The sequence below is a fragment of the Zalophus californianus genome, chromosome 15 (assembly GCF_009762305.2).
Source record: "Zalophus californianus isolate mZalCal1 chromosome 15, mZalCal1.pri.v2, whole genome shotgun sequence".
NCBI classification, from domain to species: domain Eukaryota; kingdom Metazoa; phylum Chordata; class Mammalia; order Carnivora; family Otariidae; genus Zalophus; species Zalophus californianus.
Genome location: NC_045609.1, coordinates 39,398,746 through 39,419,572, shown reverse-complemented (window position 1 = coordinate 39,419,572; position 20,827 = coordinate 39,398,746). Strand labels below are relative to the sequence as shown.

The following is a 20,827-nucleotide window of genomic DNA, read 5'->3' as shown; positions in this document are numbered from 1 at the left end:
GAGAAATCCCAAGGTCTCTTGGGATGGTGGGGGGCAGGGGTGCTGGGGAGTACGATGGCCAGAGGGAGACGGTGAGAGAGCCAGCCAAGGGTGAGATCGGCTGAGTCAGCAGGATCCATGAAGCCTCGCTGGGCTTCCAGATCTTCATTCTGGATGCTTTGGACAGCACCCTCTGGGGCTTGGCATGGATAGGTTCCTGCTCTGCAAACCTAGAAAGTCCACAAGGGGCTTGCTCTGAGCCTGGTCAGCATTGCACACCCTCCCTGAGCCCCCAGCTGTCCCACTAACAGGAGCGGGGCCTGCTGCAAACTGGAGTCCCACCAGGAGGCGGCTCTGGGGTCTGAACATGATCACCCGGTCCCAGGTCCCAGGGCCTCCTCCAGGGACACCCGTGGTAAGGGCTCCTCCAGATTAACACCAAACCTCCTGACTGCCCACTCGCTTGCTGTTTTTTTTTTTTTTTGCTGGGTGATCAGGCAGGGGTGGTGGTTTAGAAGCAGAAACAAACACCCAAACCACTCCTTACAATTCACAAAATAGCTAATTCGCCAAACCTTCGTTTTTTGTCAATTTATTTAAAAAACAATTAACATGGGCAAATGAGATACCTCAGTGTTACAACAGAGTATAGAAATGTCTAGCAATAGTCAAATAATTTGATCTTTAAATACAAAATAACCACATGAACACCTAATATACAGGTTTCATCTGAATACATATTTATTAGATAAATATTAGAGGTTGTCACATCATCTAACTACATACAGCTTTGCAAGACTAGAAATCACAATTAGTTTTCTGACCAGTTTAAAGTATGAAATGATTGCATTGTACATAGATGTACGAAGGCGATGACAGTTTCTGTGGGGGTTACTTCAGGCTGCACTGTGGGTGTGTTTATGTGTGTACGTGTGAATCACCTGCAATCATGATATCAAAAAATTATACAAAGTATGAATTTGGTTACAATTTTCTTCTGAAATCCCCGTTTCTTTTCATTATTTCCATAGCACCCTAAAAATACACAGGTGGCAGGACTAGTACACTGAAGCTAAATAGTACATGTAGGTAAAATAAAAACAAAACAGAACAAAAATTCCTTTCCACACAGGGGCAGAGTATATTACATGAGACAAATGTGAAGAGAGACCTCACGAACGCTAACAAACAGGATCTAGTTTTTCCACGTTAAGATGGAGTTCCAAGCCTTTTTTTTTTTTGTTTTGTTTTGTTTTGTTCCGTAAAATAAAAACAATACACATTCCAAGGGAAATGAATGCATCTGTTAACGTGTCTCTATTTCTCATTTACATATGTACACACGTCCCTTGTCCCTTGAGTCGCTGCTGCTGACGTCGTCCTGTCTAGATGGTCAGGTCGAGGGAGCAGACGGGTAGCTCTCTGGGGGGTTTCGGGCTTCCGTGAGGGAGAAAGTATTAGAAGTTTCTTAAAAAATAAAATGGCTACAGGGAACATGATACACGGGTAAAGCTTCGAACCAAGGAGATGGGGTGATTGCCTGTACTCGGGCCTTCCCGCCTGCCCGCTGACGCCCTGTCCGTCTCGTGGAGTGGCAGCAGAAACGCGTCTACGGCCTGGGTGGGTGCTTGTCATGGAGAAGTGGCTTGCTGAGGCCTCGTTTTTGCTGAGGTTACTTATGGCTCCAAGTAGTCGTCCAAAAGGATGAGGGAAGCATCTTCCCTAGAGTTCAGAACCAGCCGCGCTGGCTCGGGGAGGCTGTTGTCACCTGAATCTGTCACCAGCCGGGGCTTGCTCCAGCCCCGGACACCTTTCTGCCTCCCTCACCCTTCTGGCCTGGCTCCAAAATCACTCTGGGAGAGCATGTCCCCAGAGCACGGGCTTCAGGCACCACGGTTCGGGAAAGCTCTTTGCCCAACTTGCTGGTGGAGGTTCGCGTGGGAGGGGCCCCAGGAAACCTGCCTCAGGGAACCAGGCCCTGGCTTCCATGCAGAGATGGTTGAGGGAGGTGCCCAGAGCCCGGGCTGTGGGGAGCAGATTGACCCTCTGTACTAGAAAGCTGTGGGTAGGTCGGTGAGCAGAGTGGGGACACCCGATAAGAACCAGAATGGACCCCAGGCCTTTCTGGGAAAAAAGTAGCACAGCAGGAAGCAGGAACTTCTAAGGAAGGCATTTGTAAGTCTGTCTGGGGCAGAACATTCCCAGATGGCCTAACACAGAGTGTGGCCACCCGCCAGGGCTCTTGGCCACCGGGCCAGGATGGCCACATGCTACCTGGCATCGTCTAGTCCCCACCAGCCGACTGGGGATGGCTCTAAGCAGTGGGCGGCCTGATCTCACTCACCCATGTACTTTGTCCCTTCATCTGTACAAATAGCCCTGGTTGCTTTTTTGTTTTTGTTTGTTGTTTTTTAAAAAAAAGGACTCGGTCTTTGTCATTGAGTCAAGGTATTTTAAAAACACCAGCAAAGGCTATAACCAGGTCATGAAAATGTCAAATATTATCAAAGACAATACTAAAATATTCACAAAGATATTTACAAAAGCAATTCTTAAAATAATTGATTTGCATACGGAACACCACACTGTCTGAAAAAACCTCGACAATGGGACAAAGGAAAAGGGGGCGGGACCACGGCAGCTTTCCTACAGAAAACCCTGTGCTGGCCGTCTGGTACAGTGACTGGGAAATCAACAGCTGGGGCCACCGTTCTGGTCAAATCCAGAGGAGTGCTGGGGACCACCCGCCACGGGGGGGGGGAGGGGAGACGGAGATTGAGAACGCGGGACAGTGGACGGAAAGCAGGAGGCCCCAGGCAGCAGCAGGGAGGGGCGCAACGAATTCACAGACGTGACCCAAGTGACCTGACGGCCCAGCAGCATCACAGGCCATGCGGCTTGGGGGGGGCACAGAGGACCCCCAAACAAAACGGACGCCCCCACAAGCTCCCCGGGAGACTCCGAGAGCAGGAAGCCGGATGGAGCGAAGCAGTGGAGGGACAACCAGAGGCTGCTTCTGCTCGAGCGAGCAGGAGTGTGGCAGAGGGACACGGAGGAAGGGAGAAGCCGGCAGCCAAGCGCGGCACGGAAACACCACGGGATGCTTGCGGGCACATTCCGGCACGTGTGGTGACGGACCGGGCTGCAGCTGGGGCAGCCTGGAGCACAGGGGCAGATGGGGCAGCTGGGCCGCACAGGTGCCGAAGCCCGGGGCTCCTGCTGCCGAGCGCGCGCAGGTGCCCCGAGCCTCCCGCTTCTCCACCGGCGCCCCCGGCTGGCAGGGTGGACAGAGAACGGGGGCAGAGGGAGGCGGGTGTCCCACGTAACAGTCTGGGAGAGGTGGGCTGGGGCAGGAGGAAGGGAACAGGATGCATGGAGAGAAATGGTTTGCTTGCCGACTGAGTCCACCGTCCCTTTTCTCAGATGACTTCGTAGCTTCATTACATTGTCATTTAAAAACAGGGAGCGGCTTGGAGCAAAAGTTGTAGGTTGCCGTTCCCATCCAACTCCGGCTGGCGGCATCCCCCTGCCCCCCAACTAAGGGCACAATATTTTCGGCTGGGTACTCTCTCTCTGCCCCCCACACCCCCGCCCCGGCCTGAGTCCAGAGGTCGTGGGGCCAGCTGCGTTGTCTTGGCTCTGAGGAGGCCCTGACCCCCTTGCGCACCAGTCCCCAAGCAGGAATGGCACACCCTCTCTCAAACACAGAATCTTGTCCTTTTCTCTGCTTTCTGAGAGAGGAGTGTTTTTACAGGGTATCTCGGCTTAGAGGTCAGGGGTCAAAGTGACGGCCTTGGCCCCTGAGAGAGTTCTCTTTCCCAGAGGTTTGTGCTTTTCTGTGGTGGGTGGTGGTGGTGGTGGTGGAGGGTGGGTCGTTCTCACTGCCGCCAACCGTCACTGTTCCTCCAAGGCTCGGGGGGGGGGTGCTGCCTGGGTCTCGGGGTGCCCCTCTCTCAGGCTCACAGTCACTTGAAGGAGGCTCTGGGCCAGGAAGCAGGGAGGCAGGATTACAGTTTAGAAACCGGAAGAACCTCGGGGGCACTGGAGGGTCGTTTGGAATCAGCACACACGGAGGGACAGGAAGCCTTCATCAGCGTGTGCCCTCTCGCTGGGCCGGTTCCCCACTGCGAGGGTCATCTTCAGGGCCTGCTCTGGGCATGGGCACCAGACCCACACAGCCTTCACAGTGCACCCTCCCGCCCCTCTGCTCTGAGAAGGCCGCAGCAGGGGCGGTCTGAGGGCATGGGCTCCCAGTGGTAAAGTGTGTGGGGGACAGACGGGGAAGGAGGCAGAGTGGGGAGGGATGGCCCCAATGGAGGAGCGGGCTTCAGTTGTTCTCAAAGAGAGACAGGAGGTCATCGTTACTATTGCTCGGCAGGTCAGGGGGATCCAGGTACGAGAGGAGCTCATCGGGATTTGTGAGTTCTGGAAGGAGCTGGAAGAGAAGTACAGAAGCCCAGATGAGGTGTCAGCTGAGGGGCTGGGCTGGCCCAGGGTGAGGACTGCAGGGGCACATGCCCTCTAGCCGCTGCCTGGGGTCCTGGCCCAACAGGGGAAACTAACCATGCTGGCTGTCCTCAAAGGCATCCAGGCCACAGTGCTAGTCTGAGGCATACCCGTGCTTATTCCCAGCTTGGGAGGGGGGTGCCCCTGGCCCACCAGCTGGGAAGGCTCATGGCATCAAGGGGCTTTCTCTTGATCCCATTGTGCCTCTGGCCCCAAGACCCTGCCCAGAGGAGGTGTGGGTCACATGGGCCTCCCAGTCGGAACCATGTGGCTTTGCACGTAAGGCCGCGTGGTGCCTGTTGCTCTCGCCACCCTGGACCTTCCTTCAAGAGCTCACTGCTCCCTGGTGAGCCTACGACTGGAGGGCAGCATAGCACCATCCTTCCCAGTGGCCCCCGGGGCCGAGGCTGCACACTGTCCCTGCCCTCCTCCACTGTGAGGCCCTTGGAGCCTTTTTGTCACACTGGGGATCCTCATGAACCTAAAAGCCCCACTGGCCTGGTCTGGGCTGGAGAGCTGGGTGAGAATTCAAGATGGCCGCACCGCTGAATAAACCCCATTCACCATGAAGCCGGACACTGCCGGGGTTGAGGGTGACAGTGGGACTGGGGCGTGCAGACGGCAGCGGCTGAGGAGAGAGCGGATTCCTCTCCGGGAACCTACAGCCCAGGGGTGTGGGACGGGAGGGGAGGGGCAGGGGCCTCTAGCCAGCTGCCCGGCCCCCATCACAGGGAGCCTCCTTCCACCCCACTTTCCAGACCACTCGGGTCCCAAGGTGGGAGACCCCTGAATCTCAGGCACCCACTTCTGCCCCAGGAACCCTGGCACGACCCGAGGCTGGTCCTTTCTCAGAGCGAGCGATGGAGCAAGCAGAAGCACAGGGCATGGACGACGCACGGACAGGAAACTGGACACAGACACAAACCGGCGACACAGACAGAGGGACCCTGTCACTCCAGCCCCTCCCCTGCCTCAGGCCAGAGTGTGGCGGACACTGAGATGGCAAGCTTGATGTGGGGGGTGGGGGTGGCGGGGAGGGGGTCAGAAGAAGGGCAGGGGCCTTCCTGTGCTTCCTCCAGAACCCTGCCCCAGGGGGACTCTGTGAGGGCCTGGGGGCGGCGGGGGGGGGGGGGGAGGTGGGGTGGGGCCGAGGGGGCCAGAGGGCAGGCGCTGGCAAGGTCAGGGAAAGGATGCTGGGACCCTCGGGGAGGCTTCCCTGCTGGGGGGTCCCCTGGTTCTGGAGCCAGGGGAGGCAGGCTGGCTAGGCCCACCCACCACCCACCCACCCCCTCACAGCTGCACCTCCTCCACCCTGGGCCTTGAGCCCTCAACACCCACCCCTGCGCTTGGGCAGGTCCCGGCACCAGGCCTAGTCCCAGGCCAAGGCCAGTGGTGACCCCAACTTACATCCAGCGAAGGCTCCGGCATGTCGGACGCTCCCTGCGCTCCGGCCTGACCCTCTAAGGCTGAGGAGGGGTTAAAGGTCAGGTCGCTGTGTGGATGGTTGCTGGGAGCGGCCTGTGGCGGTTGCCGGGGAGGCTGGGAAGGAGGAGGAGGAGCCCCACTGTGATGTAATGGAGGCCCTGACTGGCTGCTGGGGTGTGGGACGTGCAAACCTTGTTGTATGGAGGGATGGGGCTGGTCAGAACTGCCAGCGTGTGGCATCTGTGGAGGAGGAGAGAGCAGGAGAAAAGAAATGTGAGGTGACGAGGTACAGCGACGAGATGCCTGGAGAAATGAAAACCAAACAAAACCGGGAAAATAACAAACCCCCAAAACAAAGCCACCCCCTTACCAAAGCTCAATGCTTTGTTGTTGTTGTTTTGCAGAGAAAACAAACAAAAAAAAGTCCTCCCCCAAAATTGCCAGTCCAGGAGGCTGTGGAGGGGGAGGCGGGGAGGGGGCCTCTGAGGCCGTGGGGGTCCGGGAGGGAGGCGGCCAGGGGCTCGGAGACAAGCACACACTGAGAGCGGGCTGCAGGCCCCTGCAAGCCCCTCCGCCTCTGCGGCCCGGACACCACCACCACAATGAACAGCAAGGGCAGAATGGAGAAGCAAAATGGGCATGTTTCCAGGGAGCGGGGAGGCGGCGGGAGGGGTGCTGCTGGCAGCGTGGTGCAGGCCCCCCTGCGGGCTGGGGCGGCAGAGAGCAGACACGGACAGACAGCATGGGCAGGCGTGCAGCTCGGGAGGGGTCTGCGCCCCACCATGGGCCCCGGTCGGTGGGTGACGCTGGCCAAAGAGGTTCCAGAGCTGGGGGCGCTTCTCCGCATTGCCAGACCCTTCCTGTTGGCCATCCACCTAGGCGGCAATAGGCTGCCTCTCTGGGGGTCCTCCAGGCCCCGCCCTGAGCCCAAGGGCTCACTGAGTCGGGGGTGGGGGGGTTCCCTGCTGAGGCTAGGGCAGGTGGTGCTTCCCTGACAGACAAACCAGAGGGCCCGTGCTTCCCCGCGGGCATATGCACTGGAACACGGGGCTGTGGCCGGGTAGGGGGCCGTATGCTGGTCTGTGTGCTGTCCCAAACGGCCTCCCTTCAGAGTTCCGATCTTAGAGCACCCTCACCCTACTGCCAGGGACCCGACAGGTCACCCCACCCTGCTTGCACTGTGCTCGTCCAGGTGAGACGGACTTGCCAGACGGCCAGTGAGCACGTGTCTCCTGGGTCCTTTTGTACCTCCCTACCCACCCCATCGTCCAGGCCACACAGACATTTTGTTTTTCTGTTATGGGTTGGGAAACAGCAGCCCGACCTCCAGACCCTGTTTCTCTGGAAGCTGCTCCCAGGCCTTGCGGTGGGCCTCTGCTCGGTCCAGCGAGCCCCTCCAAGCGGGGACCTGACCGCAGGACCGTGGGACTGCGTGGGGAATGCACACGAGATGTGAAGGACCGAGAGAGTCGGGAAGGACGGCCACCACAACCGTCACTATGAGGCCAGCTTGTGACCCCAAACCCACGCCTGTGGGTGCCCCACAGTGCCCAGTCAGGGGGGCAGGGAGTGGCTCCACACTCCTGGAGCAGCCCAGCCCAGGACAGACAGTCCCCTGATCTGCTGACACAGCTGTCCCCCTTGGCCCTGACAACTTGCTGGAATGTCCCAGGGCCCAGAGGAGCAGGTGCTCTATGCAAGGGAGGGTCCTGCGGCGAACCAACACCTCACTGGAGACTTTCCGCCAGTTCCCGCACGCGGGGGCGTCCTTCCTGGCGGATGCTCAGCCAGAGCCAGGCTGCTCTGGTGTAGGGCAGTTTATCTGTGACCCTACTGTCCCTCTTGCACAGCCGTCCTTCTGGATCCAGCTGCCGCCTAGCAAAAGCCCAGACATGGGGAAGGACAGTACATATCTGGGGAGCATCTTGGGGGCGGCTGGGAAGTCACCTAAGGGCTTAGGTCCCTCTGCAAAGACCCCAGCTGGCCCGGCTAAGAAGGCAGGAGAAAGCCTGCTGGACCCAGAAGTATGCGGCATCCTGTGGCCATTTTCCGGAACCGAGAGCTGTGAGTCAGGGTGTGTGACATGTGAGTGTGTGTGGAGTGTGATCTGCGTGACTCCGGGGCACGGAATGCTGAGGAAGGGGGGCTAGAAGAGAGGCACCAGAAGTCAGAAGCCCCACGGGGCAGAAAGTAACTTGCAAAAAGGTGGCTAAGGCCCCGTGACGGCAGCTACGTCTGACGTGGCATTCTGGAGTTCCAGAGGAAAGTTGCTACACTGTCTCTCAGCCTGTCAGCCTTCCAGTTAACAGTCACTCCTGCTGAGAATCGGTGGCTCTTGCCCACAAGACGGCTTCTGGCAGAGCCAACTCTGTATGGAACATAATACCATCCAGAGGCCCTTCCTCCCAGGCCACATGGTGGAAGATGAGAGGGCCCGGAGCCTTGTCCTCCTGTGCAGGCCTGCCCAACCCCACTGCCAGGCCTTCTGTGACCACCCCCTCCTCCTAAGGGGAGAGACCAGGGACGCACAAGATGACTGACGCCTGACTTCAGCCCTCAGGCCTCCGTGTTCCCAAAACCCAACTCCTTCCATCTGAGCACTGCCAGAACTTTTGCTCCATTGGCACAAGGCTCACATCTGTCTTGCTCACAATGGGTACAAGGCCTGGCCCAGAGCACAGGCCCAGGAAATGTCTGCGAAGTCGAACAGAACCAGGCAGTGCTCACGGGATGAGGACCCAGGGGATGGCCGGGCCTCTTACCACCGGTGGGTGTGTGTTAAAACGCGACGTGGAACGAGAAGCGAATATTCTCAGGCTAAACAGAGTTGCCAACATTTCTTCCTGCAGGAGGTGGTGACACCCTGAGGATTCAGACCCCTGGGGAGCAAGTGCCTGGGTCTGAGACAAAATTCTAGATGGCTGGGGCAACAGGAAGTCAGCAGAAGAGTGTGTGTAAGTCAGGGAGAGAGGCTGTGGGGGTGGGGGGGGCTGGTGTGTGCAGTGGCGAGGTGGGTACACTCGGGAGGTGGACACGTGTATGCGCCTTATGTGCAGATGGGAGCCTGCAGCTTTCCCCCGGCTGAGAATCCGACGGCCCGAGTGAAACAGCCAAGGCCGAGAATGCCAAAGGGCCATGACCCAGCCTGGGTCAGGCCTCTCCCTCCCTCTGAGCTCCTCCAGACCCAATTCTCACTCTCTGTCCTCCCCTTTGCCCGGGAGGCAACTAGGCAAATACCAGAAAGGTCCTCGGGGAGGGGGAGCCCTCTGCTCCCATCAGTCCCACGCGGAGGATGGGGGCACAGGGGGGAGGCGGTCAGGGTGAGGAAAAGGTACTCACAGTTTCCTGCATGGGGTGGCTGAGGGGTTTCTCGAGGGCGGCCATGTTGTTGGGCATGTCCGGGGGGTGGGAGAGCTGGGGGGGCCCGTGCATGAAGTCGTTCATGGACGTGCCGCCAGGGTTTCCATGGGGGAAGTCAAAGTTGCCATGGCCCTGGTAGTTGTTGCCTGGGGAGGGAAGGAGATGGCAGCAGGGGGAAAGACAGCCGCCCGTGGTGGGGGAGGGAGGGTAATGTAAATTAAGAGGCGTCCTGGCCCCTGAGGCTGGAGTTGGCTCCCGCGGCCTTACACCGCCCAGCTGTATGACAGGGCAGCGACGCATCCCTCTCTGGGGGGCCTTAGCACCCCAGGATGTGAGCTGTTTTATAGTTATGGGGGGGCAGAGCTTGAGCAAGGGGTAGGCCAGGCTGCTGAGGTGGGGGGTGGGGATGATGAGGCCCAAGTCTGAGCCTTGCACAGGATCTGCTGAGCAGGCCCCCAGACCTGTTTCCCACTGCCCCCAGGTGGTTGCACCTCAGCAGCGGGAAGACCCGGGCCCAGAGTGGGAGGTCGGGATCTACCCAGTCTGCAAAGAAAGCAGCATCAGATTCTGGAGGTCACCATTAGAAATCAGCTGTCTGGCTTCCCTGGCCACCGCTCCCTCCACCCCATGGCCATAGTGAGGGACCAGAGGCCCAGCATGCTGCAAAGCTGGGGCCCTCTGCACGCTGTGGGCCCCTGCTATGTGGGTTCACCTCTCTGGGCCTCTAATCCTACAGGAGCCTAGATCCCATGGGAAGCTTCCATCCCTTGTGTTTAAGGGAGCTGGGAACTTTCTAGGAACCCAGGGCAGTAGGGTACAGCTTGGTCTGGGCAGCAGGGAGAGTTAGAGGCAGTGACGGTGACCTTGGTGGCCAAAGACTGGAGCTCCAGACCCCTGGACTCTGTGCCTGGAAGGATGGGCGTGCTGCAGGGACAGGGACAATACAGATGTCACAGGGTAACATGGGAGGGCCCAGGGAGGGGCCTAGAACTCCAAGTGGGAGTGTTCTGTTAGCGGCCCCAGCAAAGCAGGCTCCAAAGAAGTCGAGGCACTATCTGTCCCCTGGAGCTCGAGGAGGCAGGGCAGGGCAGCGTGGGAGAGGCAGGAGGTTGGCTCATGGGGCAGCTCTTCACTCGTGCCTTCCTAGCTGGGTGCTGCCCCACAGGGCTGGATGGAACCAGGTGGCAAAGGAGAGGAGGACAAGTGTCGAATGGGCCACTGTGCCCCTAGGTCGAGTGACCTCAACCTCCCTCACCCCGCCCCCCTGCACCTGCCACAGGAGCCCAGACATCCTGGGGCCCTGCTGGGTCTCCTCTCTTCCTCCTTGTCCAGTATCACCCACCTTGGTTGCTGTAGTCGCTGGAGCTGGTGCCCCCCGGTGGAGGTGGGAGTGGATAGGGGGACGGGCCAGGGCCCAGGGCTGCGATCATTTCCATGACGTTGGGCATGATCATCTGGCTGGGGCTCATGGTCTTGAACCGCTTGGAGGGGATGCCATCTGGGTCGTCTTTAATGTGTAGGTCTGACTTGATGGGGACTGGCCGCCAGCTGCATGTGGGGTCGATGGTGACCTCTTCAAACTCGGAGCTGGGGGGAGCAAGGGGGCAGAACTGAGGTCTTGGGATACGGGAGTCTTCAGCTCAGACAGACACGGAGGTGTCCCTGCCCCCATTTTCACCACACTCTGTACAGGACAGAGGTGTGAGGGATCTTAGTGGGGGACTAAGGTGAGGAAAGTAAGTGGCTGGGCACACAGCAGCTGGCCCCAAGGCCTCCCACCCTGGAAGTGGCTGTCCAGGGCACGGTCTTGCTCTGGCTGAGTTTGGTCCTTTCTGGAAAGGTCCTTTGCCCCCAGGTAGAGAAGTCCCTGAGACAGTCACAGAGAAGTGAGAGCTCGGGCGGGCGAGTGGTCTGCCAGCCTGGAGAGCGAGGGGCTATCGGGAGTACCCCCGTGCTTACGTCAGCCTATCCGGGCCAGCACCCCCACCCCCACGGCCCCTGGCTGGGGAGGCCTACTTACTGTTGGATGGCGTTCAGGATGCCCCACATGTACTGATCCACCTCCAGGCCCTCAAGCAGAGCGGTTTTACTGGAAAAAAAGAGAGGGGGGGCTTGGTCTTTGCTCTTGGACCCTGGAGAGCAGGAACAGAGCTCACCCCTCCCCACTGTGTCAAAGAGCCTCTGCTGCTGGCTCCTACGGCAGGCAGTGACAGGAGGAGGGTGGCCCGTGACAGCTGGACACAAGAGGACCGCTCACACCCCTGTGCTTGGAGCTCCTCTGCCCTGTCTGGATTCCCTGTTTTGCTTTTAAGGCAGGTGCAGGCGGCTGGGCCCCGGAGAGCAGGGCCAGAGGGGGGCCAGTGAGCTCCCCCCGTTCGCGGCTAAGTGGGGAGGCTCCCGCCGGGGTGGCTGTTACTCACTTGCACACAGGACACCTCCAGGTCCCTCTCTCGCAGTTCAGCTGCAGGTACGACTCCAGGTCAAAGCACTGCAGAGGCCGGGAGACAGACAGCCGGACAGATGAGCAGATGCAGAGATGCAAGTGCCACCACCTCCGGGACCCTTATGAGGATCTCCCAGCAGGGAGGGGGAGGAGTGCTGGGAGAGGCCTGGGGCTGGGGTGTCGCGGGTGGCCGTCACGGGGCCTTTCTGCTGCTCGCACGACAAGCCGCCCACCCCCACGCCCTGCACACGTCACTCCTCACACCACCCTTGAGCCTGGTGGCCCTCACCCATGTCCTCTGAGGAGGCTTCCTGGCATGCCCGTCACTGACCCTGACACCTGACGGCCCCTCTCACGGAGGCCGGGGGCAGCGTGGACGCCAGCCTCCCCGTCAGCCTAGCCCCGGCACCGAGACCACATCCAGTCCAGTTCGTCAACGTGTGTCAGACAAATCGAGAGCCCAGACTCTGTGTGCCCACACTGTTCTCCCAGAGGGAAGCTCCTGCCCCACCATGAAGCTCCTTGTATCCTTTTCTGGGCGTCTTTCCTGAGCAGTTCGCCCCTCAGGGAATCCTACCCACCCAGGCCGCCCACATTTGCACAGTGCCCGACTGCAGCAACCCAGACTGTGAGAGTCACTCGTTCCCTGACTGAGCACCTGCTGGGGGCAAGGCCCCAGGACACGGCAGTGATCAGGCAGAGGTGTCCTTACTCTCGGGCTCCAAACCAGCTGTGGCCGTATGTGCAGGACCTCCAGCTGGCGCCCGACATCCGTCAGGACAGGGACTGTCTAAATTGGTTCCCTGGGAACCGAGCCCTGGGCATAGGGAGAAGATGCTCCAAGGACAAACGATGGCTGGGGTGGGTGAATACGAACGGCTGCCGATGGCCACAGAGTGCTCTGTGGATCAGAGCCAGGCCCCGCTGGCCCCTCTGCCTCCCCTCAGCACCCCAGCCGGATGGCTCACACCCCGCTCCCCCTGGAGCCGCCCCCGCCGGGACCACTCACCTGGACGTGCTTGCAGTCGTGGCCTCGAGCAGGCAGCTGGATGCGCCGGAATGTGATGGGGCACTTCAGAGATACCTTGATGGCCGTCTGCTCCACGCCATCCTCCCCGTTGAGGGTCGTGTTGCCTGACGAGGCAGCCACGCTGCTGAAATTCCGCTTGACTGTGGGGGCAGGAGGCACAGGTGGATGTGGAGGACGGGGCCGTCCTGCACACATAGCACCCCCTCCTGTGGCTCAAACACACCCCACTCCTCCACCACCCCGAAGACACTGGGAGGCCCCAGGAATAACTGGTGCACCCCGGCCTGATCAGAGGGGAACCTGGCCCTCCGGGCCCACCCTGGGTCACCCAGCACTCTGGGACGGCAGCCCCCACATGCCATGTGTGGGAGGCATATGTCCCTAGAGGTCACCATGTCAGCTCCCCAGTCTCTGCGGAACAGGCCCCGCCTTCCCTAGAAAGGGGGACTGCCTACCACACGTGCAGAAACCCAGAATGCCACACTGCCCACTGATTTTCTGGGCCCGGCGCTCTTGCACTCACTTCTGCAAGGGTGGAGGTGAGAATGGACCAGTGCCTGGTGGGAACCGGGGGCTCAGGAGGTCACGTGAAGCAGCACAGAGGGAGGAGCCGTGGGGCACCTCCCTGCGTGGTGCCCCTCACTAATAACCTGGGTATCTCCTCCAAAGGACTGGACTCTGAGCCAAGTCCCTCTCCCTAGTTTAGCCACAAACTGTCGAGGGGGAGGCCGGTTGGGAAACCACCCCTGGGCCTCCCTTCTGCTGAAGATCCCCTTTGTCCAGTTCCAAGATGTGATCTTCTAGCTGATCACCTCTTCCAGGAAGCCTGCCAGGCCTGTCTATAGCATGGTGTTTCCTTTTAATTTGCCTCATCCCCTGTGCTGTGAGCCAGCTCGTCCAGGCTAGGCAGGTCTCAGAGGCCATGCTCATTTGATCATCCTCAAAGCTCCAGAAAGAGGGACATGAACTGGGGGTGGGGATTGGTGCGCCAAGAGGCACTCGGGCCCCGGGGTTTGTGCACAGAGCCGAAGGTTGGTCCTGGGTGGATGAGGAACACGGATGGATGATGAACACGGGCTGGGGTTGGTTCTCGCTCCCTGAGCCCCCATACTCACTTTTTGTGATACAGTGCTCGGCGGGCAGGAGGCGCTTCTTGAGGAGGCCTTGCAGCACGGAGCGCACGGAGGGCCGGTGGACCAGCTGCAGCACGAAGAGGTGGGACTGCCAGGAAAGAGTGTGTGCTCAGCCCCCGCCCTACGGCCCCCCTATGCGCCCCCCCCGACCACGTGTACCCGAAGGCCCCTGAAGGCCAAGCCCAGGAAAGGACCCTTGATTCATAGTGATGCTACTCTGTCCCAGGATGTGTCCTGGGACCTGTGAGCCTGGAGACTCAGGGAGAGATCACCACTTGGGACAGTTGCTTGGGTCCTGGGCTGACACCGAAACACCCCTGGCATCAGGTTATGGGACACCTGGCATCAGGGCGGGAGCTGGCCTCACTTCCTGACCCCGCCCAGCACTGCTCCCCATCATGTGTCCTCCACCCTTCCTGCCAGAGGGTGTCATCCTTGTTCTCCCTCCTCTAGGAAGCTTTCCAGGATTGTATACCCTCACAAGCCCCTACAGGGTCTTCATTCTGACAGTACTCCCCAGCCTGTGACTCCCGTCTCTAGGTAGCCTTGGCGTCCCTATGCTGGTCAGGGCAGGATCAGTGACTTTCCTTCTCCTGTGCCCCCACAGAGGCCAGCAGAGTGGGGCAGGCAATCTCCTCCCCCACGGATCACTGAGCAAGCCCTGTGTACCAAGCCCTGATCTCTGGAGGGTAGGAGAGTGGCTCAGATGTGGTCCCAGAGCGGGGCACAAATCGGAGGGACACATACACACTCGATTCTAGGACAGCAGGGTTGGGGGAAGAAGGGAGAAAGTTAACTCCAGACTTGACGGAGCTGGGTCTGGGTCAAAAGATGATGAGAATATAAAAATTTCTTGTGAATGAAGCCGGAACAGTGCCGGGCTTCGAGGCACACAGACCTTCACCAGCAGAAGATGGGGGACACGGGGAGAAGGGGTCCAGGCGGAGGGGCCTGCAGGAGGAAGTTGAGGCAGGTGTGGGGACTGGATGGGGGCTGTGGCGTGAGAGCGGGAAAGGCCACATCTACGGCCAGAGCTCGGTGGCTCTGAAGGTTATCCCACAGCCCCGGGGGGCCTGCCGCACGTGTGTGGAGGCAAAGGTCACTGCAGTGGCTACGGGGGTGGGGACAGAGCCGCAAGCACAAGGCTGCGGACCACGCCACACGCTCCCCGCCCGCACACTCACGCAGCAGCAGGCCGTGACGGTGATCTGGATGGTGTTGCGGCCCGGCTGGCATACGTGCTTGAGGTGCAGGGGCTTGTGGGAGGTCTTGTTGTCGCCGCGCTCGATGGTCAGGGGCGTGGCGTTGACGCTGACCTGCACCGAGGCTGGCCAGTTGGTGTTCATCTGCCGGTCCTCGTGGTGGTAGCACTTGAACTGCAGCTCTAGGTCCGACCTTGGCGGGGGGGTGGGGGTGGGGGATGGCTCAGATGGCGCTGCCCGTGGCTCGGTGACACCTGGCCAGGCAGCACACCTCTACCTCACCACAGCTTGAGCCCCTCAGGGCCCCACGTCCCCAGCTGCCACTGCTGCCCCCGCTTCCCCACACTGTCCTCTCTCAACCTGGATAGGACCACTGCCCACATCTCCAGGCAAAACCCGTTCTGACAACCCACGTTCCCCCACACTGTTCACTCCAGCCACACCCCACTGCTCGGCTGGTCTCCTCCAGACCCCTCCCTATCAGGGTGACACCTGCTCTCCCAGGACAGAGAGAGAGAGCGACAAAAAAGGACAGACACTAATGTGGCCAGACCAGCTGGGAGGCTGATGATGTCCCACCCAGACTCCAGTTGGGACGGGCCTGGGCCATGTCTGATTCAGTTCCCCGCCCAGGTGGGCGCCAAAGATACAGCACGGAAGGGGATCCTCATGAACTTGGCAGTGTGGAAACCAAGCAGGCCAGGGCCACGGGACACCTCCCAGGCGAGGGCACTTGGGTAAGGAGGGATGGGTGAGCAGGGCCTCTGCACAGGGGTCCCTCCATCCTCCTGCCTGAGCACCTGAGCTCCTGCACGCTTTCACCCACTCGGCTCTGTCTCCAGCCCCCACCGAAGCTCACTTGGCGTGCTCAAGGCACTGAGTTAGCTGTGTCTGTGTGCCCAGTGCAGACCCATCTTGCGTCTTTCGGGTACCCACCGGGCAGCTGAGAGACTCTGGGTAGAGGGGTGGCAGGGCAGCGTGAGTCCTGCCTGCGGAGGAGGGACCGAGGATGGGGACACCAATGGATTCTGGCATCTAAGAGAACTGGGCCCGAGTCCCAGCTCTGCTGCTTGCTGTGAGAACTTCCCCCAAGCTAATCGACTTCTCTGGCCTCGTTGTCAATGGGAAAAGCATTGCCCACTGACAAGATCAAGGGAGGTCAGGTGTAGAAGGCAGAGAACACAGGGCCTGGCTCAGCCAGGGACCTCCTGCCCTTGTTCTCTGGTGTGTCTGGACGTCTGAGCAGTGGCCTGGCTCAGTGGCCAACCCCTGGCAGCCTGTAGGGCTTGTTGGTCCTGCCCAGTCCAGCCTCATCCCTCTACTTTCCGGCTCTAGCCACAACAAGCCATGTTGAAGTTCCGCCTGCCAGCCCAGCCTCCCTCCTGGAAGACTGCTTTACCGGCCTTTGGCTCTGAGCTAGCCCCCTTTTCCTCTGGGAGGTCATCCCTGACCACTCTCTCAGGACTACGCTAAGTGAAAGCTGCTCCCTGCCCTTGGGCCACCATACCTGCCAAGGCCTGCCTGCAGGTTCCCCATGACATCCCCCAAACCCTGCCCAGGGCGGGGCCCAGTCAACAATGCCGAACAGGTGAAGGCAGCCGGCAGATGCTGCAATTACCTGCTCAGGGCAATGCCTGGGCCGGGGATGTCACCACCGGACGCTTCCCCCAACCCAGCTTGGGCCTGTGCCCCCAGCATGATGCTCACCTCCACATCAGTGTCTGGTGGACCGTGGGCCGCAGGTGAAAGACGTGGTTGCTGACGGCCAGGTTGTGCTCGAGGCGGAAGGGCTCCAGCACCACGCCATCCCGCACCGGGAAGGTGAGCCGCAGCTCATCGTTGTGGTTGGCTGGGTGGGGAGGATGAGCTGGGTCAGCCGCACGCCCGTGGCCGCCAGGGGCACACAGGAGCATGGGCCCCAGGGCTGTGGGTGGAGCTCGCCCCCCCCCCCCCGCCACGACTCACACTCTTAGCTGCACACTCAGGGGACTCGCAGGGGTGTGTGTGTGGGAACAGGGCCACAGAAGCTGGGCTATTTGCCTGTGTGCACACCAGGGAGCCCGCTGCTTCTGTCAGTCCACCACACCCCACCGTCCCTGCATCCCATGTCCCACTCATCCTGGCTCTACTCCCCTCTGACCGCACCTATTCCTTATTCTGGAAGCTTCAGGCTCCTCTGCCCAGCCCCTCTCCACGACTGGGAGCCGCTTTTGCTCCCAGCCTCCAGCAGCTCAGGGCTGTTGGCAGCCCAGCTCCACCCCAAATTTCCCTTGTGGGTGGGGCTTCTCTGCTTCCAAGCCCTCCCGCCCTTTCCACATGCCCAGCCCCCGCAGGCACTCCAACTTCCAAGCCCCCTGGCTCCTGGCCCACCGCAGGGCCCTAGGTGGAGCTGGCCAGACAGAGGGAGGAGGTGGGGCTGGCCAGACAGAGGGAGGAGGTGGAGCTGGCCAGACAGAGAGAGGAGGTGGGGCTGGCCAGACAGAGGGAGGAGGTGGGGCTGGCCAGACAGAGGAAGGAGGTGGGGCTGGCCAGACAGAGGGAGGAGGTGGGGCTGGCCAGACAGAGGGAGGAGGTAGGGCACTCACCTGGGGGTGGCGGCAGAGCGCTCATATTTGGCTTGATGTCAGGTGGGAAGGGTGGTTTAACATCTTGGCTGGGGGACAGGTAGGGGGGGATACTGCTCCCGGGGGTCATGGGGGGCGTGGGGTTCCCTGGAACAGGTGAGTGGGGGTAATTTGCCACAGGAACTGGCCTAGGAGGCTGGAGGAAAAAAGAAACCATACGTAGGTTATGAGATCACAGGGCTAGGAGGGACTCTGGCTACGGACGTACACCCCACCCGCCCCGCAGTCCTGGGGCTATGGTCCTTGCTCCCCCAAGGGAGGAGAGCCAGGCCCCCTGTGGAAATCCCTCTATGCCGGCCAGCACTGGGGTCTCTGGCTGCCTACATCATTGCTCTAGGCTACACCCTCCACCCCCAGCCCATCAGGGTCCTCAGATGGGAGTTGGGCCTGCAGCACGCTGGGCAACTGGCTCCCCAGAAGGCCGCTCTCCCTTCTGCTCTTAATCTTTACTCATCCCCGGACCACCTGCCTGGACCTGTGCATTCTGTGTGGGCATCAGTGTGCTCCAGAGCTGAGGACCCGGGAGTGTGCTCCCACCCGTGGGCCTGGGGTGCGGGTGGCTGGGCCCCCGAGTCACACAAGTACGCCCGATGAAACCTGGAACATACCCTGGTGATGTTTCCTTGGCTGTAGTTATTGTAGCTGCTTCCCGAGAAGGTGCTATTTTGTCCATTAAACTGCTCTGGCTGTTAAAGCAAGATACACAACGCGTTGAAAGTGGGAGGCAGAAAAGCTCCTAGAAGCCAGCTTTCTCTCCTGATATGAAAACTGCCCAGAAGTGTCATACAGGGGATGCTGACAAGGCCCATCCAGTGCTGGGGTGTGGCGCGGGACAGGGGTAGAGCAGCTCACCCCTTCCCCCACCCTGGGATGGGATTTCGTCTCTCTGTCCACAGCTAGTTACATAGCAAGAGTTTGCAAAAATAGAAACATCTAGAATGCTGAAGTTGGAGCAGTGGTGGGTGGTAATGGAAGTGAGCATGCTTCCTGGGCAAATAAATGTAAAGTGTGTCCAGAGTAGTCTGCACTACTGAGAATGAGCTTTATAATCCCAAAGGAGGGAAAAGCTATGTGCCCGAAAATATTCATCACGGTGTTACTTGGAAAGTGAAAAACCAAAAGCATTGCAAACATCCCATATGAAGGGAACAATAAAATACGATGTGGTTTATATCCGTAGAAGGTGAGGCACCCTTAAAAAGTGAGAACCACAGAGACTCTGTAGCAGTAAGTAACATGCTCCTGATTTCAGGTCAAGTTGGAAGAAACAGATTCAACGTTACAACCTTAATAGCAACTATATAACATATTGATACCCACGTGCAATAGAGAAACAAAGGCTTAGAAGGTAATATTAATATATCCAGGTGGATGCTTTTCTTTAAAAAAAAGTGTTTCCTTGATGATCATCTGGTGTGTGCCGTAAACAGTAAAAAAGGAAGGGGAAAACCCTTGTCTGAGCCCCATGATTCATGGGGAACCAAGAGCTGCCAGCCTGACATTTTGGCCATGACTCTGAGCACGCGAGGATACATCTGGAGATCTCCGCCTGCCCCCTGGTGACTTCAGCGGACACAAAGGACCAAGATGACACAGGTGGGGGGGGGGACATGAGGTGGTGAGGAAGGAAGGGGCCGGTGGGGTGGTAGGACTCACCTTGTAATACTGCCCCATGTTGACCGTGGGGGGTGGGTACTGCCCGGTGCTCGGCTGGCTGGGCATCCTCTGCCCAGGGTAGTTGGGAGAGGTGAGCGGCCGCGGGGGGTTGGGGGTAGGGTACTGGCCTGGCTGGGTGGGGAACTGGCTGTTTGGTCCGTATTGCTGGTTTCCATAGTTGGGCTGTGGCAGCAGAGAGAGGAGAGGAGAAAGGCTGTCAGTGTCACGGAGCCAAGCCACTCACCAGAAGGCCAGGCGTGCCCTGGCCCCTCACCTTTGTCCCTGCTGTTTTCTACCGATAAACTGCCTTCTCCACCCAGAGAGAGGGGGGCGGCACCAGAGGCAGCCCTGACATCCAGGGTCATGACGTTCTGTCTGTCTGGCTTGAGGGCCACCTCCCCGTGAAGCGGTCTTCTCCGAGTACCCTGCCCCCCAGACTTTCAGAGCCTCTCATTCATGCCATTAGGAGGGGGCTTGATTCTAAAGCCCCCTTCATGTGTCTCCTAGCACTTGGTGTGTGGCAGGGGAATGCAGACAACGGGTTGTGCTTCCGGAAAGGTGGCCCCCTCAACCCCTGCATTCAGAGGCTGAATATGGGAGGCTCTGGCCCCACACCCCACACTGAACAGAGCACACTGATGTTCAGTTCTGGGCCATGCGTGCAGAGGTCGGGAGAAGCAGGCTTGTGGAGGTTCCAGACAACCCTCTCCAGACAGGCAACTGAGAGAGGAGACAGCTCAAGGGAGGGGCAGGATCCTTGTCCTTGGAGATCTACAAAATGATGCTGATGTCCACCCTGCAGCCACCCCGCCTCCTCTGTAAGATTAGGTGACCCTCAGGGCCACCAGCCACCCAGACACTCCAGGCCATGACATCCTGTGAGGTCTGTTGAAGCTCCTTATCTATTTAAACCATCTCTCTTGCCTCTAGGCTCCGAGGTCCCGGCTGTGTTCCAGCGACTGGCAAAGAGCAGACCCTCCATAAATACTCCCTTAGCAAATGAAAGAAGGATCCAGAGGTAAGTGGCGGAGGATGGGAGGAGTCCATGTCAGTGCTGAGGAACACTGCCACTCATACTGTGGCAGTATAGTGGCTGCTCTGTGTGACAGTGGTTCCTGTCACATCACCGGAGGAGTGCAGCTGGGGTCCCATGAGGCCACCGAAGAAGAGTCCTGTGCAGGACCAGCCAACCTGACACCTGCCCCAACGTTTCAATGGTTCAGAGATTCTAGAACCATGCCATTGCAAGGTGAGGCCTGCCTTCCCAGGCAGGGTCAGGCCACGCGGGCTGTGATCACCCAGTGTCCCAGCCCAGTGCCAGGCATTTTGTAGCTGGGGAGCATCGGCGTTCTATGAAGAGGATGACTGAGTATAAATACTTCAAGGCCTCTGGTGTGTGCCTTTGACAGAGCACGCCACAGGTGCAGGTGGACATCGGAGCAATAACTGGGAAATTTCTCTGCCTTTCC

General features: G+C 59.4%; 1 protein-coding gene across 6 annotated transcripts in view; it reads right to left on the bottom strand.

Annotated features, from left to right (window-relative positions):
- Positions 1-552: 552 nt before the first annotated feature.
- ZMIZ1 (zinc finger MIZ-type containing 1) overlaps positions 553-20,827 on the bottom strand; it is a 235,938-nt gene continuing 215,663 nt past the window's right edge. For 5 of the 6 annotated variants that reach the window (XM_027593382.2, XM_027593417.2, XM_027593400.2 and 2 more), the window contains 13 exons: positions 19,359-19,541; positions 18,311-18,388; positions 17,664-17,838; positions 16,786-16,927; positions 15,061-15,271; positions 13,859-13,964; positions 12,723-12,883; positions 11,691-11,758; positions 11,291-11,359; positions 10,613-10,857; positions 9,250-9,416; positions 5,893-6,150; positions 553-4,414 (listed from right to left, as the gene is read on the bottom strand). In XM_027593382.2, the coding sequence (XP_027449183.1) occupies positions 4,307-4,414; positions 5,893-6,150; positions 9,250-9,416; positions 10,613-10,857; positions 11,291-11,359; positions 11,691-11,758; positions 12,723-12,883; positions 13,859-13,964; positions 15,061-15,271; positions 16,786-16,927; positions 17,664-17,838; positions 18,311-18,388; positions 19,359-19,541 (1,971 nt within the window). In that variant the 3' untranslated portion in view covers positions 553-4,306. The remainder of the gene's footprint in view (positions 4,415-5,892; positions 6,151-9,249; positions 9,417-10,612; positions 10,858-11,290; positions 11,360-11,690; positions 11,759-12,722; positions 12,884-13,858; positions 13,965-15,060; positions 15,272-16,785; positions 16,928-17,663; positions 17,839-18,310; positions 18,389-19,358; positions 19,542-20,827) is intronic. The other variant, XM_027593427.2, reaches the window with a different exon arrangement.